This window comes from Chiroxiphia lanceolata, chromosome 2, assembly GCF_009829145.1.
Source record: "Chiroxiphia lanceolata isolate bChiLan1 chromosome 2, bChiLan1.pri, whole genome shotgun sequence".
In the NCBI taxonomy this organism is placed as follows: Eukaryota; Metazoa; Chordata; class Aves; order Passeriformes; family Pipridae; genus Chiroxiphia; species Chiroxiphia lanceolata.
Window position 1 is genome coordinate 130,906 of NC_045638.1, and position 19,706 is coordinate 150,611.

At 68.7% G+C, this 19,706-nt stretch overlaps 2 protein-coding genes across 6 annotated transcripts; both read left to right on the plus strand.

Annotated features, from left to right (window-relative positions):
- Window positions 1-1,314: 1,314 nt before the first annotated feature.
- On the plus strand, window positions 1,315-10,568 carry TRIM3 (tripartite motif containing 3). 3 transcript variants are annotated; one of them, XM_032680107.1, is made up of 13 exons: window positions 1,315-1,403; window positions 2,365-2,480; window positions 2,615-2,640; window positions 4,342-4,576; window positions 4,945-5,105; window positions 5,472-5,652; window positions 6,041-6,764; window positions 7,069-7,172; window positions 7,560-7,727; window positions 7,820-7,988; window positions 8,501-8,571; window positions 8,669-8,809; window positions 9,847-10,568. In XM_032680107.1, exons 2-13 carry the CDS (start codon window positions 2,379-2,381, stop codon window positions 9,997-9,999), a joined length of 2,235 nt encoding a protein of 744 aa, XP_032535998.1. In that variant the 5' UTR covers window positions 1,315-1,403; window positions 2,365-2,378; the 3' UTR covers window positions 10,000-10,568. The 3 variants fall into 3 exon arrangements, with proteins under 3 accessions (XP_032535998.1, XP_032535996.1, XP_032535997.1); XM_032680105.1 differs by lacking the exon at window positions 2,615-2,640 and having other exon boundaries at window positions 2,365-2,506; XM_032680106.1 differs by lacking the exons at window positions 1,315-1,403; window positions 2,615-2,640 and adding an exon at window positions 1,645-1,672 and having other exon boundaries at window positions 2,365-2,506.
- Window positions 10,569-13,382: 2,814 nt separating this feature from the next.
- Window positions 13,383-19,697, plus strand: APBB1 (amyloid beta precursor protein binding family B member 1). 3 transcript variants are annotated; one of them, XM_032680115.1, is made up of 15 exons: window positions 13,383-13,997; window positions 14,247-14,425; window positions 14,855-14,911; window positions 14,982-15,079; window positions 15,540-15,576; window positions 15,864-16,001; window positions 16,088-16,212; window positions 17,199-17,204; window positions 17,309-17,423; window positions 17,819-17,903; window positions 18,317-18,400; window positions 18,496-18,617; window positions 18,833-18,854; window positions 19,022-19,198; window positions 19,312-19,697. In XM_032680115.1, the coding sequence occupies exons 1-15, from the start codon at window positions 13,508-13,510 to the stop codon at window positions 19,380-19,382; spliced, it is 1,806 nt and encodes a 601-aa protein (XP_032536006.1). In that variant the 5' UTR covers window positions 13,383-13,507; the 3' UTR covers window positions 19,383-19,697. The 3 variants fall into 3 exon arrangements, with proteins under 3 accessions (XP_032536006.1, XP_032536004.1, XP_032536005.1); XM_032680113.1 differs by lacking the exon at window positions 18,833-18,854; XM_032680114.1 differs by lacking the exons at window positions 17,199-17,204; window positions 18,833-18,854.
- The last annotated feature ends 9 nt before the right edge of the window (window positions 19,698-19,706 follow it).

The window sequence follows — 19,706 nt, forward strand, 5'->3', positions numbered from 1 at the left end:
TGTTCTGGGCACCCCCATGACCCTCCTTGCTCCTGGAGGACTGTAACGGCTGCACAACCAGGTCTGACCTGGCTGAGGAACCTTCCAGACACTGAGGATGAGGTGTGGGGTTGGGGGCCACACGGGGGCCACACGTGGATGGGGACAGATTTACTGGGAGGATGGTTCATGACAGAGCTCTGGGTCTGTCCTGGAGCCACTTCTCCCTATTGGGACCCCACAGGGTTGGGGGGGGGACCCTGTACCCCCCTGGGCTGGGTCAGGACCCTCCTGTCCCTGTATCTACTGTCCCCTCCACGCTTCACTCTGGTGGTCAGTTGGCCAGGGATAGGGTCACCCCCTCTGCATCCCCTGAACTCCAGCTCTGCCAGGACCCCCCAGCTATGGTGGGCTGCCAGCTGCTCCTCCCCCCTCCCTCCAAAAGAAGCCATCCAGGAACCTGCTTGAATTCCCTTGGAGGCTGCAGCATGTGGGCCTGATGCCACGGTGAGGGGCTCCCTGTGTCCTGAGCTGAGGGGGGGACCCTGCCCTGCAGGGCAGAGGGGGCCCACCTGAGATGGGGGGGAGTGATGAGCGGGGGGTCCCACGTGGAGGAGGTGGAGGGGGACCTGTGGCAGCAGGCAGGTGTGGGATCCCCCCAGACTGAGGGGCTGTGTGGGCAGCCACTGGGCTCTGGTATTACTCCTAACCCCTGCCCTTTACAGCACTCTTTGTACCTTTCTTGTCTCTCGTTTATATGCCCCATGCCCCCGGTACCCTGTTTATACCCTCTCCCTTTCATAACTCTTTCTTTACCCCTCTTTTTACCCCCCTGTGTCCCCCCCGGGCCTCCCTTTAGACCCCCTGTCCCCCTTTTCCCTCCCTTTATTCCCCCCCTATTTATACCACCCATCTCTCCACACTTGGTGAGCCCCCTCCCCCCAAACCTCCACCCGCCAGTGTGAACCCGCACCCCTCCCTCCTCCATCCTATCCCCCCGCAATTTGGGGGGGTTGACCCCCCAAATTCGGGGGCGGGATGCTGTTGCCGTGGCAACAGCCGGGTACCCCGGGATGCGCGAAGTCCCCCCCCACTGCAGAGCCACAGCCCGGGCGAGACCACTCGCGTCGGGGGGGGGGGTTGAAGGGGTCGCTTTGCGGACTTTCCCACGGGACCCCCCCGCGGATCCCCCACTCGGGGGCGGCAACGCGTCGCGGAGCGGCTCGTTACTGCCCCTGAGTCGGCAGTCCGCGGGCGGGGGGTGTCTCGTTGAAGGGAGAAGGGGTGACAAGTCTAATCCCCCCCTCCTGCGCCCTTGGTGCCGCCCGGCCCGGCCGCCTCCCTGTCGCATCCCGGGCCGGGGCCGAGGATGCGCCGTGGGGTCCCGCGGCGTGGGCTGGAGCGAGGAGGGGGCTACGGGGGGGGTGAGTGGGGTCGGGGGGCCCGGGTGGGGGGCGGTGGGCACGGGGTGAGCGGGGGGAGATCGGGGGGGCGAGGAGGGCAGTCGTGGGGTGGGTAAGGGGGGTTTAGGGGTGGGTGAGCGGGGATGAAGGGGGCAGACCCCCATGGGGAAATGCGGGGTGTGGGACCCCCCCAAGCCCCTCTCGGGGTCCTGGTGTGGCGGGGGGGGCGGTGCCGCACAATGGCGGCCGGGGCGGGGCCGGGGCCTGGAGCGCGGAGCCGCCGCAGCGCCGTGAGCGGGGCCGGGGCGAGAGGAGGGGGGCGATGGGGTGGGGGGGCGATGGGGGGTAGCGGGGGCGATGGGTGCTCCTTGGAGCAGGGGGTAGGGTGGGAGCTGCGGGGCACAGGAGGGAGGGCAGTGGGGTCGGGGGTGGGGGTTGTGGGTGCTGTGGAGTGGGTGCCCCACGGGGCAGGGGGTGGGTGCCATAGGGCACAGTGGGGTCGATGGGTCTGTGGGAGGTGAGTGCTGTGGGGCACGGGGGCGTGTGGGGCTGGGGGCAGGTGTGGGGCTGGCTCTGGGCGCCTGGGGGTCATGGGTACATTGGTGGGCAGGGGGAGCCCCCCCGTGTGCCCCACGATGTGTCTGTGGGATCGGGAACTGTGGGTGCTGTGGGTCAGGGCTGTGCATACCCCAGGGTGCCCACACCCCAATGACCCTGCTGCCGCAGAGTGAGGGTCTACCGTGGCTCTCTGTGAGGGCGTGGGGCGGGCAAGGGGCTGTGGGGCACTGTGGGTTGAGTGGGGGGTTGTGGGGTGCCACGGGATGCCCCTCACCCGTTTACATCCTCCCTCCCTAGCCTGAGGGTCTGCCATGGCCCACCATGAGCCTGTGGGATGGATGGGGGCTATGGGTCGTGGCTGTGGGGTGCCGTGGAGCTCCATGGGGTGCTGTGGGGCGCCCCCCTCACTGTGCCGTACCCCCAGGCTGAGGAGCCGCCATGGCCCGCCGCGAGCCCGCCAGCCCGGTGGTGCGGCAGATCGACCAGCAGTTCCTGGTCTGCAGCATCTGCCTCGACCGCTACCGCAACCCCAAGGTGCTGCCCTGCCTGCACACCTTCTGCGAGAGGTGGGACCCCCTGAGCCCCCCTCAACCTCCCCGAGCCCTATCCCTGCCTGCACACCTTCTGTGAGAGGTGGGACCCCCTGAGCCCCCCTCAACCCCCCCGAGCCCTATCCCTGCCTGCACACCTTCTGCGAGAGGTGGGACCCCTCACTGCAGCCCCTCACTGCACCTGATGTCCCCCCTGTGCCCCAGCACCCCCCCTCCATCCCCACCATGTCTCTGAGCCCCCTGTATCCCCCATGCACACCCTCTGCCCTGTTGCACCTCCTCAGCATCCACCTCCACCACATTCCCACTGTGTCCTGACTGCACCCCCCAATGCACCCCCAATGTCCTGACTGCACCCCCCTGCAGCCCCTCATCCCCCTGGCTGTGCTGCATTCTTGCTGCAGCCCCCTGGCCCCCCAGCATCCAATCCCTCCTGCCCCCCCAGTGCCCCCAGCCTCCTTCTGCCTTGCTGCACCCCGCTGTGTCCCCCAGCTTGGCCCTCCTCACTGTACCCCCGACAGTTGCACCCCCAGTGTCCCCCCTTGCATCCCCCAAACCCGCAGTGTGACACCCCCCCAGCACCCCCCACCTGTGGAAGAACTAGGGCTCCGTGGGCCCCCTGCCCCCCCAGTGAGACACGGGGCCGAGCCCCCCCGTACCCTCAGGGATGGGGGCTGAGACCCCCCTGCACTCCATGGCCCATGGTGGGGCTGGGACCCCACTGCTGTGCCCAGCCCCAGAGCCCCCCAAGTGTGGGGTATATGGGGGGCTGAGATTGGGGTCCCCGCAGTGGAGGGGTCTTGGTGCTGACAGCCCCCTCTCTCTGTGCCCCCAGAGCCCCCCTGGCCCTGCCTCAGCCCCCCCATCCACTTTCTGTCCATCTGTCCATTCCCCCCGAGGGTGCTGGCACCCCTGCCCTGTGTCCATCCTGTCCGTTTGTCCATTTGTCTGGCCGGCTGCCACCCCCTGCCACTGCTCCCCCTCAGTGTGACACCACACGGCCCTCCTGTCTGTCTGTCCGTCTGTCCCACTGACACCCCAGTGTGACACCGTGCAGCCCTGCCGTCTGTCAGTCCGTCTGTCCCCCTTGCCCTGCTCCTGCACCCCAGTGTGACACTGTGCAGGCTCCTCTCTTGTCCATCTGTCCCCTCGGTCTGTCTCCCATTCCCCCATTCCTGCACCCCGGTGTGCCACGGCACAGCCCCTCTGTCCGTCTGTCCCCCTGCTTTCTGCCTGCACTCTGAACCCCTGTCCATCTGTCCATCCTGCTGCCCCACTGTCCCTCTGTCCCTGCCCCTCATGCCCCAATGTGCAGCCCTCTTATCCGTCTGTCCCCCTGCCACTGCCTGCCCCCAGACCTGCCCCTGTGCCCCTGTCCCACATCCTGACCCCCTATCTGTCTGTCCAGCCAGTTCTCTGCCCACCCCCAACCCCATGGCTCTGCCCTTGTCCCACACTCCCTGTCCACCTTTCTGTCCCCCGTCCACCTCCACCATCCATCTCTCTGTCCCCTTGTCTATCCATCTGTTCCTCTGTTCCCTCATTCTGCCCCCACCCCCATCCCCAGCGGATCCTGACCCTCCATCCCCATCCCACTGTCCCTCCATCCGTCCCCTCCTGTCACCCTGTTTTCCCCCATGTCCCCCTACAAGCCCAGTTCCTGTCCCTGCCCCCTCTGTGTCCCAGCCCAGAGCCTGTCCCTGTCCAGCCCTGGGTTACCCCTGACCTGATCCCTGTGACCCCTTGTGACCCCAGGCTCCTGCAGAACTACATCCCTGCCCAGACCCTGTCCGTATTGTGCTCTCTGTGACCCTTGACCCCTGTGACCCCCATGGCCCCTATGACCCCAGGTGCCTGCAGAACTACATCCCGGCCCAGAGCCTGTCCCTGTCGTGTCCTGTGTGCCGCCAGACCTCGATCCTGCCTGAGCGGGGGGTCCCGGCACTGCCCAACAACTTCTTCATCACCAACCTGATGGAGGTGCTGCAGCGGGACCCCGACCCCCACGGGGCCCCCCCTGCGCCCCTGCCCCCCCTGGGCGCCGCCACCGGGCAGCCTCTTTGCTGCCCCAACCACGAGGGAAAGGTGGGGGCTGGGGGGCTCGGGGGCTGGAGGGGCTAAGGGGGCTGCAATGGGCTATATGGGCTCGGGGTGGGTGGGGGAGCAGGGGAGGCTGGGGAGCTGCAGGAGCTGGAGGGGCTCAGGGGGTGTGGGAGCAGGGGAGGGCTGGGGGCCTGTGGGTAGCAGGAGGGGCTGTGGAGATTTGTGGGGGTCAAGGAGGTCTGGGGGGCTGCAGGCCTTGGAGAGGGAGTCCACAGTGGGCCCCGGGGGGGCTACAGCGGTCCAGGGAGTCCTGGGAGGCACTGTGGGAGCTGTGTGGGCTCAGGAAGGGGGGGGCCTGCAGGGCGCCGTGGGCTGGGGCAGGGGGCAGCTGACGAGCACAGATGTGGCAGGTGATGGAGTTCTACTGCGAGACCTGCGAGACAGCCATGTGCCGGGAGTGCACGGAGGGGGAGCGGCGGGAGCACCGGGACCACCACACGGTGCCGCTGCGGGATGTGCTGGAGCAGCACAAGGCGGCCCTGCAGCACCAGCTCGACGCCGTGCGCGCCAGGTATGGGGGCCTGGGGGGTGCCCGGGGGTCACCACGGCCCTGCTCCCGCAGGCTGCGGTACCAGCTTGGTGTCACTCACGCATGGTATAGGGGGAAGGAGGGCTGGAAGGACTGGGGCTGGTCCAGGGGGATCTGGGGTCCCCCTACTGTCCTAGTCTTGCAGGCTCCTACAGCTGACGGTGGCTGGGGGTGCTGTGGGGGGCTTTGGGGGTTCAGAGGGTCCCCAGATTCCCCCAGGCTCCCAAAGCTGGCAGCGGCAGTGAGGCTGGTGGCTGAGATCAGCTGGGGCAGCACTGTGGAGCTGGGGGTGCTGGAAGAGGGAGTTGGAGGTCTGGAGGCATTCAGGGGCTCCCCTTGTCCCTCCAGGCTCCCGCAGCTGGCAGCGGCCGTGGGGCTGGTGGCCGAGATCAGCCGGCAGCTGGGGCAGCGCCGGGCCGAGGCCGAGGCTGAGATTGGGAGCAGCTTCGAGGAGCTGGAGGCGGCTCTGCGGCAGCGGCGGGAGGTGCTGCTGCGCGACCTGGAGGCCACCTGTGCTGCCAAGCAGCAGGTAACACACCTTTCCTCGTGTGCCCCTCCTCTGTGCCCCTGCACCCTTTGCCAGTCCTTCCTGGGAGGGTGTGCATGCCCCAGCTGTGCCCCAGTGCCAGTGGCACCCCCAGTGTGGCAGTTGGGGTCCCAGTGCAGCACCAGGGCTGGGGTTGTGGGCATGGCTGTGGTGCAGGTGCGGGTGCCGGTGGGGAATGCGGGTGGGGCGTTGGTTGGGGGTACTGGGTGTGGGGGTCCTGCCCAGCGCCACAGAGATGTACCATGCCCAGAGGCACTGGAGGCGCAACTGGAGGTGCTGCGGCAGGGCCAGGGCTGGGGTGCAGACAGCGATGCAGGTGTGGGTGCTGGGTGTGGGTCCCACCTGGTGTCACAGGGGCCGTTCCCCCCAGGTGCTGGAGGCGCAGCTGGAGGTGCTGCGGCAGGGCCAGGAGAGCATCCTGAGCAGCTGCGCGTTCACGGAGCAGGCGCTGCACCACGGCTCGGCCACAGAGGTGCTGCTGGTGCAGAAGCAGATGGGCGAGCGGCTGCGGGAGCTGGCGGCACGGCCCTTCCCTGAGCACCCGCACGAGAACGCGCAGCTCGAGTTCCGCGCCGAGCCCGAGGGGCTGCGCCGCTCCATCCAGAACCTGGGCGCGCTGCTGACCACCAGCGCCACGGCGCACACCACGGTGGCCACGGGCGAGGGGCTGCGCCAGGCCGTGGTGGGGCAGCCCTGCTCGCTCAGCGTCACCACCAAGGACAAGGACGGGGCACTGGTGCGCAGCGGCGGCGCCCGCCTGCGCTTTGCCGTGACGGGCCCCGACGGCGCCGCGGCCGAGGCTGAGGTGCAGGACAACCGCAACGGCACCTACGAGCTGGTGTACACGCCGCGCACCGAGGGCGACTTCGTGCTGTCCATCCTGCTGTACGGGCAGCCCGTGCGCGGCTCCCCCTTCCGCGCCCGTGCCCTGCGTCCTGGCGACGTGCCCCCGTCCCCTGAGGAGGCCAAGCGCCGCGTCAAGTCCCCGGGCGGGGGGCACGTGCGGCAGAAAGCCCTGCGCCGCCCCGCCAGCATGTACGGCAGCGCCAAACGCAAGGAGAACCCCATCGAGGACGAGCTCATCTTCCGCGTCGGTGAGCGGGTGGCACGCGGGGGACCTTGGTGCTTGCTAGGGTGGTGGGGGCTCCTCAGGGTGTTGGGGGGCTCTTCAGGGCTCCCCACAGCAGCAGAACCTTCTTGGGGCTCCCCAGGGCAAGGGGGGCTCCCCAGGGTGGTAGGGCTACCCACAGCAGCAGGGACTCCCCAGGGCTCCCTAAGGCTCCCTGGGGTTGTGGGGGAGTCCCTGGTGTGGGGGAGTGCCCCAGAGGTGGAATGGGTTCACTGGGGTGGTGAGTGGTCTCCTGGGGCCCCCTGTGCCTCCCTGACCGGTGCCCGCAGGCAGCCGCGGCCGGGAGAAGGGCGAGTTCACAAACCTGCAGGGGATCTCCACGTCCAGTGCCGGCCGCATCGTTGTGGCTGACAGCAACAACCAGTGCGTGCAGGTACAGACCCCCTGGGACTCCCAGACTTCCTCGGGACCCCCACTGACACTGTACTGATCCCTGCTGAATCCCTCCTGCCCCACTGACCCCAACAGCAGCAACCAGTGCATGCAGATATAGACCCCTGGGACCCCCACTGACCCCCCCCAAGACCCTCCTGGGTACCCCTGGATCCCCATGACCCCACTGGCCCCATTAGCAATAACCAATGTGTGCAGGTACAGGCCCCCCTGGACCCACTGACTCCCCCAGGACACCCACTGACTCCCCTGGGACACCCCTGGCCCTGCTGCCCCCCCAGGTGTTCAGTAACGAGGGGCAGTTCCGGCTGCGTTTCGGGGTGTGGGGGTGCTTCCCCTGACCCCCCTGGCCCTGCTGCTCCCCCAGGTGTTCAGTAACGAGGGGCAGTTCCGGCTGCGTTTCGGGGTGCGGGGGCGCTCCCCGGGGCAGCTCCAGCGCCCCACGGGGGTCTCTGTGGACACCAATGGTGACATCATCGTGGCCGACTACGACAACCGCTGGGTCAGTGTGTTCTCACCTGAGGGCAAGTTCAAGGTGAGGAAAAAGAAAGCAGGGGGTGTCTGTGGGGGGGTCTGTGGGGTTGGGTGTCCATGGCACCCCCCAGTCTGACCCCCTGCCTCCCCCAGACGAAGCTGGGTGCAGGGCGGCTGATGGGCCCCAAGGGTGTCGCCGTAGACCGCAATGGGCACATCATCGTGGTGGACAACAAGGCCTGTTGTGTCTTCATCTTCCAGCCCAATGGGAAGCTGGTGGCGCGTTTCGGCTCCCGCGGCACCGCCGAGCGCCAGTTTGCAGGTACCTCCCGGTCCCCAGCTGTGGGGCCTTGGGCTCCCCAGGGACCGGGGCGGGCAGGACCACGTGTCTGGCGTCACCAGGGTGGCTGGTGGCACCGGGGCCCCAGCGGTGGGCTGGGGGCTGGGTCCAGGCTCTGGGTCCACCTTCTGGTTCCAGGCTGGGGCTCTGGATCCAGGCTCTGGGCTTGGGGTTCGTTCTGAGCTCTAGTTTGAGTTCTGGGGCCGGACGGGCGCTCAGGGTCTCGTTCTGGCCCCAGGGCCAGGTTTGGGGCTCTGGGCTGGGGATCCGCTTCCAAGTTCTGGCTCTGTGTTCTGGATTCAGTTCTGGGCTGTGGCTCTGGGCTCAGGTTCTGACAGTGGCTCTGTGCTGGTGGCCCTGGGTTCTGGGCTCTGTCCATGGGTCAGGGCTTTGGGTCCATCTTGGTCCTGCCATGGGGCCAGAGCTGAGCCCCACCATTCCCCCCAAGGTTAAGCCCCCCAGTCCCAGGGATGACCCCCCCATGTTTCCCCCAGGGCCCCACTTTGTGGCTGTCAACAACAAGAACGAGATCGTGGTGACTGACTTCCACAACCACTCGGTGAAGGTGAGCCGGTGCTGGGGTCCCCCCGGTGCCCTGGGGCCTGGGGGGGCTGTGGTGACAGCCTGTGACCCCCTGGTGTGTCCCCCCTGCACACCCTCAGGTGTACAACGCAGAGGGCGAGTTCCTGTTCAAGTTTGGGTCGCACGGGGAGGGCAACGGGCAGTTCAACGCGCCCACGGGGGTGGCTGTGGACAGCAACGGCAACATCATCGTGGCCGACTGGGGCAACAGCCGCATCCAGGTACTGCACCTGCACACACACCTGTACTGCACACCTGTACCTGCACAAATACCTGTACCCACACAAACACCTGTACCCGCACACACCTGTACCTGTACCTGCACGCACACCTGTACCTGTGCACCCACCTGTACCTGCACAGCCGCACTTGCATGCACATCTGTACCTGCATAGCTGCACCTGCACACACACCTGTACCTGAACACACACCTGTACCTGCACAGCTGGGCCTGCACACACACCTGGACCTGCACACACAACTGGACCTGCACCCACTCCTGTACCTGCACACACCCCCCCACTGCAGCCCCAGGGGGCCCAGAACCAGCCCCTCCCCAACCCCTCTCCATCCAATCCCTGACCCCCTAACCCCAGGTGTTCTTGATGGGATGCCCTGGGAGGCACTGGGAAGGTGCTATGGGGCACCTGGAGGTCACTGAGAGGCAAGTGGTATTAACTGGGAGCAACTGGGAAGGGTCTGGAGTCAACTAGGAACAGTCTAGGGGGGGTGCTATAGTCAACTGGGAGCAACTGGTCAAGTGGGAAGAGTGTGGAGCCAACTCGGGTCAACTGAAAGCAGCTGGGATGTGTCTTGGGTCAACTGGTAAGAGTCTATGGGGGGGGTCTAGGGAGGAACTGGGACGAGTTTTGGGCCAACTGGAAGCAACTGGGATGACCTGGGCAGGAGTCTGGGGCCATCTGGGAGCAAATGGGATGAACTGGGGAGGGGTTTAGGGTTAACTGGGAGCAACTAGGAAGGATCTTGTGTCAACTGGGATGGACCTGGGGGGACTTGATCACGTCCTCCCCACAGGGAGTGGGTCCTGCAGATCCCATGCAGGTCCAGGGGCCATAGGGACTGGGGGTCCCTGGGCCATGGGCCTGTCGGGAGCCATAGGGACTGGGGGTCCCTGGGCCATGGGGCTGTTGGGAGCCATAGGGACTGGGGGTCCCTGGGCCATGGGGCTGTCGGGGGCCATCAGGGCTGGGAGTCCCTGGGCCGTGGGGCCGTCAGGGACAGCCGTGTCCCCCCACAGGTGTTTGACAGCGCAGGCTCGTTCCTGTCCTACATCAACACGGCGGCCGACCCGCTGTACGGACCACAGGGGCTGGCACTCACCTCCGATGGCCACGTGGTCGTGGCTGACTCGGGCAACCACTGCTTCAAGGCCTATCGCTACCTGCAGTGACGGCCGGACCGCGGGGATGCCACGGCAGGACGGGCCCACGGTGCCCCGAGGGACGGCTGCCCCCGGCCTCGCTGCCCCCACGCGCCGCCCCGGCTTCATGTGCACTTTATCCTGGGGGGCGGCCGGGCCTGGGGGACGAGGACGGGTCCCATGGGGCGGGGGCTGCCTGGGGGTCACAATCTGACCCCTCCTCCTGGAGCCCCAGTGCCCTGGCTGATGGGGGTCCCCAAGGTGGGGGGGGTGTGTGGGGCAGGGGGAGCCATGGGCAGGGCTGGGGGAGGCTGGGGGGCAGTCAGTCCTGGGGCCCTACAGGGGCTGCCCCCCGTCCCCCCTCCCCAGCCCCAAGCCCTGGCCGTGGGGTGACAGCACGTGCCTGCCTCCCCACGTGCCTGCCTCCCCACGGCGCTGCCTCCCCACGGCGCTGCTGCCCCACGGCGCTGCTGCCCCACGGCACTGCTGCCCCACAGCTCCAGGGGGCTCCGGGGCCTGAGGGGCGGCCGCCGCACGCTGACAAACTGTATGTACAAAATAAAGTATTCTGGAAGTACCCTGGCCCCTGCTGCCCCACAGCCATGCCTGCCCTGCACACACCCTGCCCACGGCACTGCTGCCCCCACGTCCTTGGGCCCCCCCGGCAGTGCCAGGCCGAGCAGGGACAGGGACAGTGCCTGGAGCTCGGTGGCACCATGGGCGCTGCCCGGCCTGGGCATTCTGCCAGCACTGACCCTTCTGCAGGGACAGGGACCAGCTGGGACAGACTGGGAGCGGGGACAGGATGGGCTGGTCCATACTGGAGGTGGGGACAGGATGGGCTGGTCTCAACTAGGAATGGGGACAGGGATGGACTGGTCTGTATCGGTCAGACTGGTCCATACTGGCAGCAGGGACTGGGTTGGACTGATCTGTATTGGGGGAGGGGACTGGGTTGGACGGATCTGTATTTGTACTGGATCATACTCATCTGTACTGTGCCAAACTGGGCTATAGTGGAGTGGGTCATGCTGGTTCATACTGGGTCAGACTGGTCTGTACTGGGAGCAGGGACTGGGTCAATGACCTGCTGAGCCACTCAGACCTCACAGGTCCCTGGGGCCGATGGACCCCCGGGGCCACCATGGGGGCTGTGGGGGGGTCCCAGAGTTCCTCCCACCACTCCCCTCAGGCCCAACCCCCCAGGGGGAACCCAGACAGCAACAGAGCTCGCTTGGACCCTCCCCATCATTCCTCACAGCCCCTGCCCCCCGGGGGGTCCCAGGCCCTGGAGGTGCCCAGTGACCCCCTCCCCGAGCAGGGCCAGGAGGAGGATCCAGGGAAGTCCAGGCTGTCCCTGCCCTGGATGCTGGGAAGGCCCTGAACAGATCACCCTGGGGGGATCCCACGGCACCGACAGGACAACCAGGGATCAGATCCAGCTGGGGTTGGGAAACACAGGTCCTGCCTGACCCACCTGATCTGCTGTGCCCAGGTGATCTGGTGGATGTGAGACGGGTGTGGGTGTGTCTGCCTGGAGCTCAGCAAAGCCATCTCCTCTGGCTCCCTGGAGCTCCTGCAGCCCCAGGCTGGGCCAGCTCCTGGCTGATGGCTGGGTACAGGGAGGGGTGGGAATGGGGAGACACCAGTGGGGTGGACACTGCTGGGGTTCCCCAAGGCTCAGTGTGGGGCTGGTCCTGCTGAGCATCTTCATTGATGACCTGAACGAGGGGATCAAGGGCACCCTCAGTGAGTTCAATGACGACACCGAGTGGGGTGGAATGGGGATCTGCCAGAGGGCAGGAAGGCTCTGCAGAAGGATCTGGACAGACTGGATTGATGGGCTGAGGCCAACAGGGTGAGGGTAAACAAGGCCCAGGGCTGGCTCCTGCCCTTGGGTCACCACAACCCCTTGGAATGCTCCAGGTTGGGACAGAGGGACTGGAAAGCTGGAAAAGGCCTTGAGGGTGCTGGTGACAGAGGCTGGACATGAGCCCAGGTGGCCAATGGCTCCTGGGCTGTGCCAGCCCCAGTGTGGGCACAGCCCCAGGGCAGGGACTGTCCCCTGTGCTGGCACTGCTGAGGGACCTCCAGGGCTGTGTCCAGTTCTGGGCCCTCATGGAAGAGAGACCTGGAGGGGCTGGAGCATGTGCAGGGAAGGGAACGGAGCTGGGAAGGGGCTGGAGCAGCAGGAGGGGCTGAGGGAGCTGGGGGGGCTCAGCCTGGAGAAAAGGAGGCTCAGGGGGGACCTTCTGGCTCTGCAACCCCCTGACAGGAGGGGGGAGCTGGGGGGGGTCGGGCTCTGCTGCCAGGGAACAAGGGGCAGGAGGAGAGGGAACGGCCTCCAGCTGTGCCAGGGGAGGCTCAGGTTGGACAGGAGGAGGAATTTGCTGCTGGAAAGGGTGGTGAGGCCTTGGCAGGGGCTGCCCAGGGAGGTTTGGAGTGCCCAGCCCTGGAGGTGTCCCAGGAAGGCCTGGCCGTGGCACTCAGTGCTCTGGGCTGGGGGCCAAGGTGGGGATGGGGCACGGGGGGGAATCCATGGGCTGGGAGGGCTTTTCCAGCCTCAGCGATCCTGGGATTCTGTACTGGGTCAGCCTGGTCCATACTGGGAGCAGGGATCCCGCACCCCCCGTGTCCCCATCTTGCCCCAAGAGCCCGGGCCGGACCCCCCGGGACGCCCCGGTGCTGCCATTCCGGGATCGGTCAAGAGCTGGAGCCCCGAGACTCCCCGGGTCCCCTCTATCAGTGCAGGGACACGGGCGGTGTGGGGGTCACCGGCTCCGGGGGTGGTACCGGGGGGGGGGGGCCACAGGTCCTCCAGCCTGCCCGGTTCCTGCTGCGCCCCCCGGGCCGGACAGAGCCCCCCGTCGTCGGCAGTGCCCGGGGAGGTCCCGGTGGTCCCGGGGAGGGTCCCAGTGGGTTCCCAGTATTCCCGGGAGTCACGGAGGGTTCCCGCTATTCCCGGGGGTCCCGCGCGGTGCCGGCGCGGGAGGGGGCGCTGTCTGTCCGCTGCCGGAAGCGGAAGTGACGCAGCCCCTGCCCTGAGCCCCCCCAGACCCCCCCCCCGCGACCCCCCGGCAGCGGAGCCGCCGCCGCAGGTACCGGGAATGGGGTCGGGATGGGAACGGGAACGGGGGTGGAGACGGGGATGGAGATGGGGATTGACGGGAGGGAACGGGGGGGATGCGCGGGAGTGACACGGGCCGTCCCCGCTGCGCTGCGGGGGCGATGGGGGGGCCGGGAGCGCTGAGACCCCGCGGAGCCGGCCCGGGCGGGGGGTCCGTGCGTGCGGGGCCTTCGGGGGTCCCCCCTGGCCGGGCCGCGGGGCAGGAGCGGGGGGACCCCGGCCGGGGGGAGCCGGGGGGTCGTGAGGTCCGTGGCCGGGGTCCCCTGCCCGCGCTGCCCCCCCGCTCCCCCCAGGCCCGATGGACGCGGAGGCGCCCCGGGGGCTGTAGGACCCCCCCAGCGGCAGGAGCGGCCGGGCCGGGCCGGGGGGTCCCGCCGTGCCGGGGGTCGCGCCCGTCCCCGTGTCCTCGCCATGTCGGGGGCCCTGAGCAAGCGCAGCGACCTCGCCAACGACAACCGGTGCCCGGGGCTGAGCCTGGGGCTGTCCCCCGAGCCCCGCACCGGGCCCGGCGGGGCCCCGGCCGAGGAGCTGCCCGGCGCCGGCTGGGCGAAGGCCGGCCGGGACCAGAACCGCAACGAGCTGGAGCCGGGGCCGGGCCCGGGGGCGTCCCCGGGGGCGCTGGAGCCGGGGGTCCAGGCCCGCAACGCCCGGAACACCGCCGGGGACCCCCGGGCGCTGCTGATCGGCGCCTCGGAGGAGGAAGAGGAGGAGGAGGATGAGGAGGAGGACGAGGAGGAGGAGGACGGGGCCGGGGTCTCCCCGCCGGCCCTGGGCGCGGAGCGGGGCCCGCGGGAGCCCCCCGGGCGCAGCGCCAGCCGCCTCTTCGGGGGGCCCGGCCCCGGCAGCGACGAAGACTCGAGCTGGGCCACGCTGAGCCAGGGCAGCTCCCCTGACGAGCCAGGTGGGCACCACGGTGACTTGTGACTGCCCCACGGCCGCCCCTGCCTGCCCCTTCCCTGTGCCCCCATGGTCCTGTCTGCCCCCACCCCTGGCTGTGTGCCCACCGCTGCCCCCCAGCCCCCGTTAGCTCCATGGCCCCCCCCTTTGCCCCCTTGTCCTTGTGGAGCCCTCCTGAGGGTCCCCATGTCCCTGGGCACGGGGGCTGTGTGTGGGGCTGGGCTGACCCCTCTGACTCCTCCGTGCCCCCCAGAGTCGCTGTGGCCGCGCGACGCAGGGGCACATGGGGACCTGCCCCCCGGGTGGCTGCGGGTGCAGGACACCTCAGGCACCTACTACTGGCACGTCCCCACCGGCACCACCCAGTGGGAGCCCCCCGGGGGGCCCCATGAAACCCCCTCCGATGGCAGCACCCCCACCGAGGGGCCCACCGTGAGTGGGGACCGGGGGGTGGCTATGGGGCAGCTGAGGGATGGGATGGGTGTGGGGTGACCGTGGGGAGGCCATGGGGTGGCTGTGGAGCAGCTGTGGGGAGGCCACAGAGTGGCCATGTGGCTGCCATGGGGTGACCGTGGGGTGGCTGTGGGGCAGCCGTGGGCCATGAGGTGACTGGGGGCAACTGTGGGGCATCTGGGGGTGGCTGTTTGTGGTGTTGCCATGGGGCATCAGGGGTTGTGGGTCAGGAGTGGGGTGGCTGTAGTGTGCTGGGGGGTGACTGGGAGGCAACCACGGAGTGCCTGTGGTGTGACTGGGGCCTGCTGTGGGGTGGAGTGGCTGTGGGACACAGGATGCCCATGGGGTGGCCGTGGGCTGCTGTGGGGCTGCCCCATGGTGCACCCTGACCCAAACCACCCTTCCCAGCTCTCCTGGACGAGCTTCGCCCCAGCCGAGACCTTCGGCGACGGAGACTTGTGGAAGGTGAGGGGGGGCAGTGGGGGAAAGGGGGGAGGAGGGGTCAGTGGCCCACCGAGCCCCCCCTGCCCCCCAGGACCCCACGGCCGAGGAGGAGGAGGAGGAGGAAGATGAGGAACCGGGAGCGTCAGATGCGGAGACGCCGTCACCAGGCCCAGGATCGCCGGGAGAGGGGTGCGGGGGTCTGGAGGGACACAGGGGCTGTGGGGTGCAGGGGGCTGTGCCTGGGCCCTATGGGGAGGTGGGACCTCAGGGCACAAGCAGCATGGGAGGAGGGAGATCTGGTGTGGGCTGGGAGCCAGGCTCTGGGGGCAGGGACCCAGATGTGTGGAGGGGTCTGGGGGCAGAGACCCAGGCGTGGGGGGTTCCAGAGTCACAGGGGACAGGGATCCAGGTGTGGGGAGTTCCGAGTCATGGGAGGCAGAGATCTAGGTGTAGGGCAGGGGGGCAGAGTATGGGGGTCAGGGGTTGTGGGGTGGAGGGACCCCAGGGTTCAGGAAGCAGTGGTTGGGTGGGGAGGGTCCCAGGGTCTTGGGGAGTGGGGTTGGGGGTGGGAGGGCTCCCAGGGTTTACGTGGCTGGAATTGGGTGTCCCAGAGTCTCTGGGTGAAGTTGCTGACCACCTCCCCTTGCAGCATGGCCCTGGGTGAGGAGGACGTGCTGAACTCCAAGGTAGGGCTGGTCCCTGATCCTCTAACCCACAGGGCCCCTTCCCCACCCCTGTGGGATCTGGCCCACTGTTGGGGAGCTGAGGGACCCTCCTCAGGGCTGCCCTGGGCTGTCACCCCCATGGGAGGGGCCTTGGCTGTGCCCCACTACAAGTCCACCCTGACCCAGGACTGGAGGCTTCACAGAGAGGGGGGGGAATGGGTCTCTGCGGGGGGCTGGGGCTGCCCCATGCTGCCCCCTGCTCCTCTGTCCCCGAGCCCCACACCCCCCATGACCCCCATTGCCCCCAGGGCCTGCTGGTGCGCTCCCTGGGCTGGGTGCAGCTGCGGGAGGAGGAGCTGGGGCCCGGCCGCAGCAGCGGCACCGTCAGCGCCTGCATCCGGCAGCTCTCGGGGCCCCGCGACGGCCCCCCTGGCACCTGGGGGGAGGTGAGCGACCCCAGACCCTCTGATCCCCCTCACCGCCACCCCAGCACCCGGGGTGGCTGAGGGAGCCCCTGACCCTGTGCCCCCAGGCGCGGGCACTGCTGCTGCTCGAGGGCCGCACGCTGAAGCTCGTGGACCCCCGGGACCGGGCGCTGCTGCACGCGCAGCCCGTGGGCGGCATCCGCGTGTGGGGCGTGGGGCGGCATGGCAGCAGGTGGGGGCACAGGGTACCCGTGTGTGGGGCGTGGGGCGGCATGGGGCCAGGTGGGGGCACAGGGTACCCGCGTGTGGGGCGTGGGGCGGCATGGGGCCAGGTGGGGGCACAGGGTACCCATGTGTGGGGCGTGGGGCGGCATGGCAGCAGGTGGGGGCACAGGGTACCTGCGTGTGGGGTGGGGTGTGGGGCGACATGGCAGCAGGTGGGGGCACAGGGTACCCGTGTGTGGGGCGTGGGGTGGCATGGGGCCAGGTGGGGGCACAGGGTACCCACGTGTGGGGTGTGGGGTGGCATGGGGCCAGGTGGGGGCACAGGGTACCCGTGTGTGGGGCGTGGGGTGGCATGGGGCCAGGTGGGGGCACAGGGTACCTGCGTGTGGGGTGGGGTGTGGGGCGACATGGCAGCAGGTGGGGGCACAGGGTACCCACGTGTGGGGCGTGGGGCAGCATGGGGCCAGGTGGGGGCACAGGGTACCCGTGTGTGGGGCGTGGGGTGGCATGGGGCCAGGTGGCGGTTGCACGGGGGGCTGGTGTCTGCAGGGGGCTGGGTGCATGTGGGCCTGGGGTCCTGTGTATGTGGGGTGCAGAGATGGGGGGGGGTCTGGGCGTGTGGGGGTCCATGGGGCTTGAGGGTCCCACGTGCATGGAGTGGGGGCTCTGGAGACCCACTTGTGTGGGGCTGGGGGGTTGCTATGTATGTGGGGCACAGGGATGGGGAAATCTGGGTGTGGAGGTAGGCGGGGGGCTGGGGGGTTCCATATGAGTGAGGTGTGGGGGTCTCGTGTACAGGACTGGGGAGTCCCACACGTGGGTAGCAGATGGGGGCCATGGGGTCTCAGCAGTGAACTCCTCAGCAGGGAAGGGTGTGGAGCAGGGTCAGACCCAGTTCTGGGGATTGTGGGGGTCCTGGGGCTGTGGGGGGGATCCATGCCTCCCCTGCCCCATCTAACCCTGCTCTGTCCTGCCGCGCTGCTGGGGACGCAGGGAGAGGTATGGCCCCAACCTGCCCCCAGCCCCCCAGTGCCCCCAGGCCCAGCCCACGCTGGGTAGGGAGGAGGCCGGGGGGGTCCTGAGCACACTCCTCCCTTCCCCAGGGACTTCGCGTACGTGGCCCGGGACCCCCTGACACAGGTGCTGAAGTGCCACGTGTTCCACTGTGAGGGGCCGGCCAGCGCCATCGCCGCTGGGCTGCACCGGGTCTGCGCCCAGGTGAGACCCCCGGGACCCCCCAACCCCCCCGGGACCTCCCTGCTGGGCTGCACCAGGTCTGTCCCCAGGTGAAACCACCCCCATTTCCCCCGGGACCTCCCCTGGCCTGTACCATGTCTATGTCCAGGTGACACCCCCAAACCCCGCTTCCCCATCCCACACCGGGTCTGTGGGTAGGTGAGACCTCTGGGGTCTTCCAGGCCCCCCCAGCCAGCCCCCAGGGTGAGCCCCTCTCCCCCTGGTGTCCCCACAGAACAACCAGGCAGTCCCCGGGGATCCTCGTGGTGTGACATCCAGGGGGGCCATGATGTGACGTCTAGTGGGCTGTGGTCACCACGAGGGTCCTGGGGTGCCTGTGTTGTGACACTGGGGGGGTTTGTGTCCCTTGTCCCCAGCTGACGGAGGAGCGGCGAAGCGCCCGAGCAGTGGCCAACGGGCTGGGCACGGACCACCCCCGGCTGGGGGAGCCCCCCCTGCAGGGTACAGGGCATGGGGCTGGGGGACCTCCCTGCAGGGTGTGGGAGGGGGAGGTACCTGTGAGGGAGCGGGGGAGATCTGGGGGGTACCCTGGAGGAGATTGGGGATCTGGGGAGCGGTGGGGGGGAAAAGGGCTGGAGGAGGGCTGGGGAGGGGGCATGGGGGGGTCCAGGGCACGGGGCTCATGTGTCTGGAGGCTGCATGTGCTGGGGGGTGGTTGAGGAGAGGGTGGGTGTTGGGGGGTTCAGCGAGGCTTTGGAGGCTCCTGACAGTGCCCCTCTAGTGGAGTTCTCAGTCCCCAGGAGCAAGGTGGTGCAGATGGGGGGTGTTGGGGTGTGCTGGGTGAGGACTGAGGGGTAGGGGAGCTCTGGGGGGCTTTGGGGGGGCTCTGGGCAGGTCTGACGTGCCCCCCACAGTGGAGTTCCCGGCCCCCAAGAGTGAGGCGGTTCAGCGCTTCCCCGTGTGTTACCTGGGCTGCGTCCCCGTCGCCAAGCCTGTGGGTGAGTGGGGGGCTCAAGGGAGCTGCCCCCGGCCTCTGTGGGATGCTGGGGGCTGGGGGCACCCCCAGGGCTGCCCTGACCCCTCTACCTCCCAGGCATGGACGTGATCAACGCGGCGCTGGAGGCGGCACTGGCCCCCGGCTCGGGGGAGCCCCCCTCACCCACCCCTGTCGTGGTCAGCGTGGCCCCTGCCACCCTCACCATTGCCCACCGCCAGGTGTGTGTCCACCTGGGACTCCCCCCTACCCTGGGGGAGTCTGTGGTGACCTCTCCCCACTCTGAGGGGCTGCAGTGACCCCCTTTCTGCCCTGGAGGGCTGTGGTGACCCCCCTCCCACTCTGGGGACCATGGTGACCCCCACCCCACTGTGATAACCCTGTCTCACTCTGGGAAGCTGCAATGACCCCTACCCACACTGGTGACCCCCCCCAGATGGTGACCCCCACCTGCACTGGTAATGCCCTCCTGCTCTGGGGGCCTCAGTGACCCCATTCCATGTTGGGGGGCTGCAGGGACCCCTCCCCGTACCACGGGGACACAGTGTGTCCCCCCACTCCACGGGACCTTGGGGATCCCCTCCCAGCCAGGGGGGCCGTGCTGACCCCTCCGCGTGCCCCCCAGACGGAGGCGGTGCTGTGCGAGTGCCGCGTGCGGTTCTTGTCCTTCATGGGGGTGGGACGCGACGTCCGCGCCTTCGCCTTCATCATGGCCAGCGCGCCCGGCACCTTCCGCTGCCACATGGTGTGGTGCGAGCCCAACGCCGCGGGGCTCAGCGAGGCGCTGCAGGCCGCCTGCGTGGTGAGTGGGACCCCCAAGCCCCCAGTTCCCTGTGCCCCCCGCTGCAGGCCGCCTGCAGGGCGAGTGGGACCCCCGAGCCCCCCTTCTCCCATGCTGACCCCCCTTCCCCGCAGCTCCGCTACCAGAAGTGCCTGGACGCGCGGCCCCAGGCCTCCAGCTCCTGCCTGCCGGCCCCCCCGGCTGACTCGGTGGCGCGGCGGGTGGGCTCCTCCGTGCGCCGGGGGGTGCAGACCCTCCTGGGGACCCTCAAACCGCGGCGGGGAGGGGCACAGACCCCTTGAAGGGGGCGAGGGCACGGGGGCGTGAGGCGGAGGGGGGGCAGGATGGCCGACCCAACACCCCAGGGCAAAGAGTTCCCTGGGGTGTTGGGTCGGGGGTCCTGCCACACCCCCACTGCCCCTGTGGTGGGTCACACCCCCCTCACCGTCCCCAATGCATGCGGTGTAACGAGGGTCTGTGTTGTACTAAATCATTAATTAATAAACCCATTCCACCAGCCTGGCTCGAC

Coding starts and splice junctions, on each gene's coding strand:
- TRIM3 (XM_032680105.1), top strand. CDS start 2,379: ATGGCCCGCCGCGAGCCCGCCAGCCCGGTGGTGCGGCAGATCGACCAG. Junction 4,577..4,944: donor GCCCCAACCACGAGGGAAAG/GTGGGGGCTGGG, acceptor CAGATGTGGCAG/GTGATGGAGTTCTACTGCGA. Junction 8,810..9,846: donor GGGGCAACAGCCGCATCCAG/GTACTGCACCTG, acceptor GTCCCCCCACAG/GTGTTTGACAGCGCAGGCTC.
- APBB1 (XM_032680113.1), top strand. CDS start 13,508: ATGTCGGGGGCCCTGAGCAAGCGCAGCGACCTCGCCAACGACAACCGG. Junction 14,426..14,854: donor CCCCCACCGAGGGGCCCACC/GTGAGTGGGGAC, acceptor CACCCTTCCCAG/CTCTCCTGGACGAGCTTCGC. Junction 17,904..18,316: donor GGGGGAGCCCCCCCTGCAGG/GTACAGGGCATG, acceptor TGCCCCCCACAG/TGGAGTTCCCGGCCCCCAAG.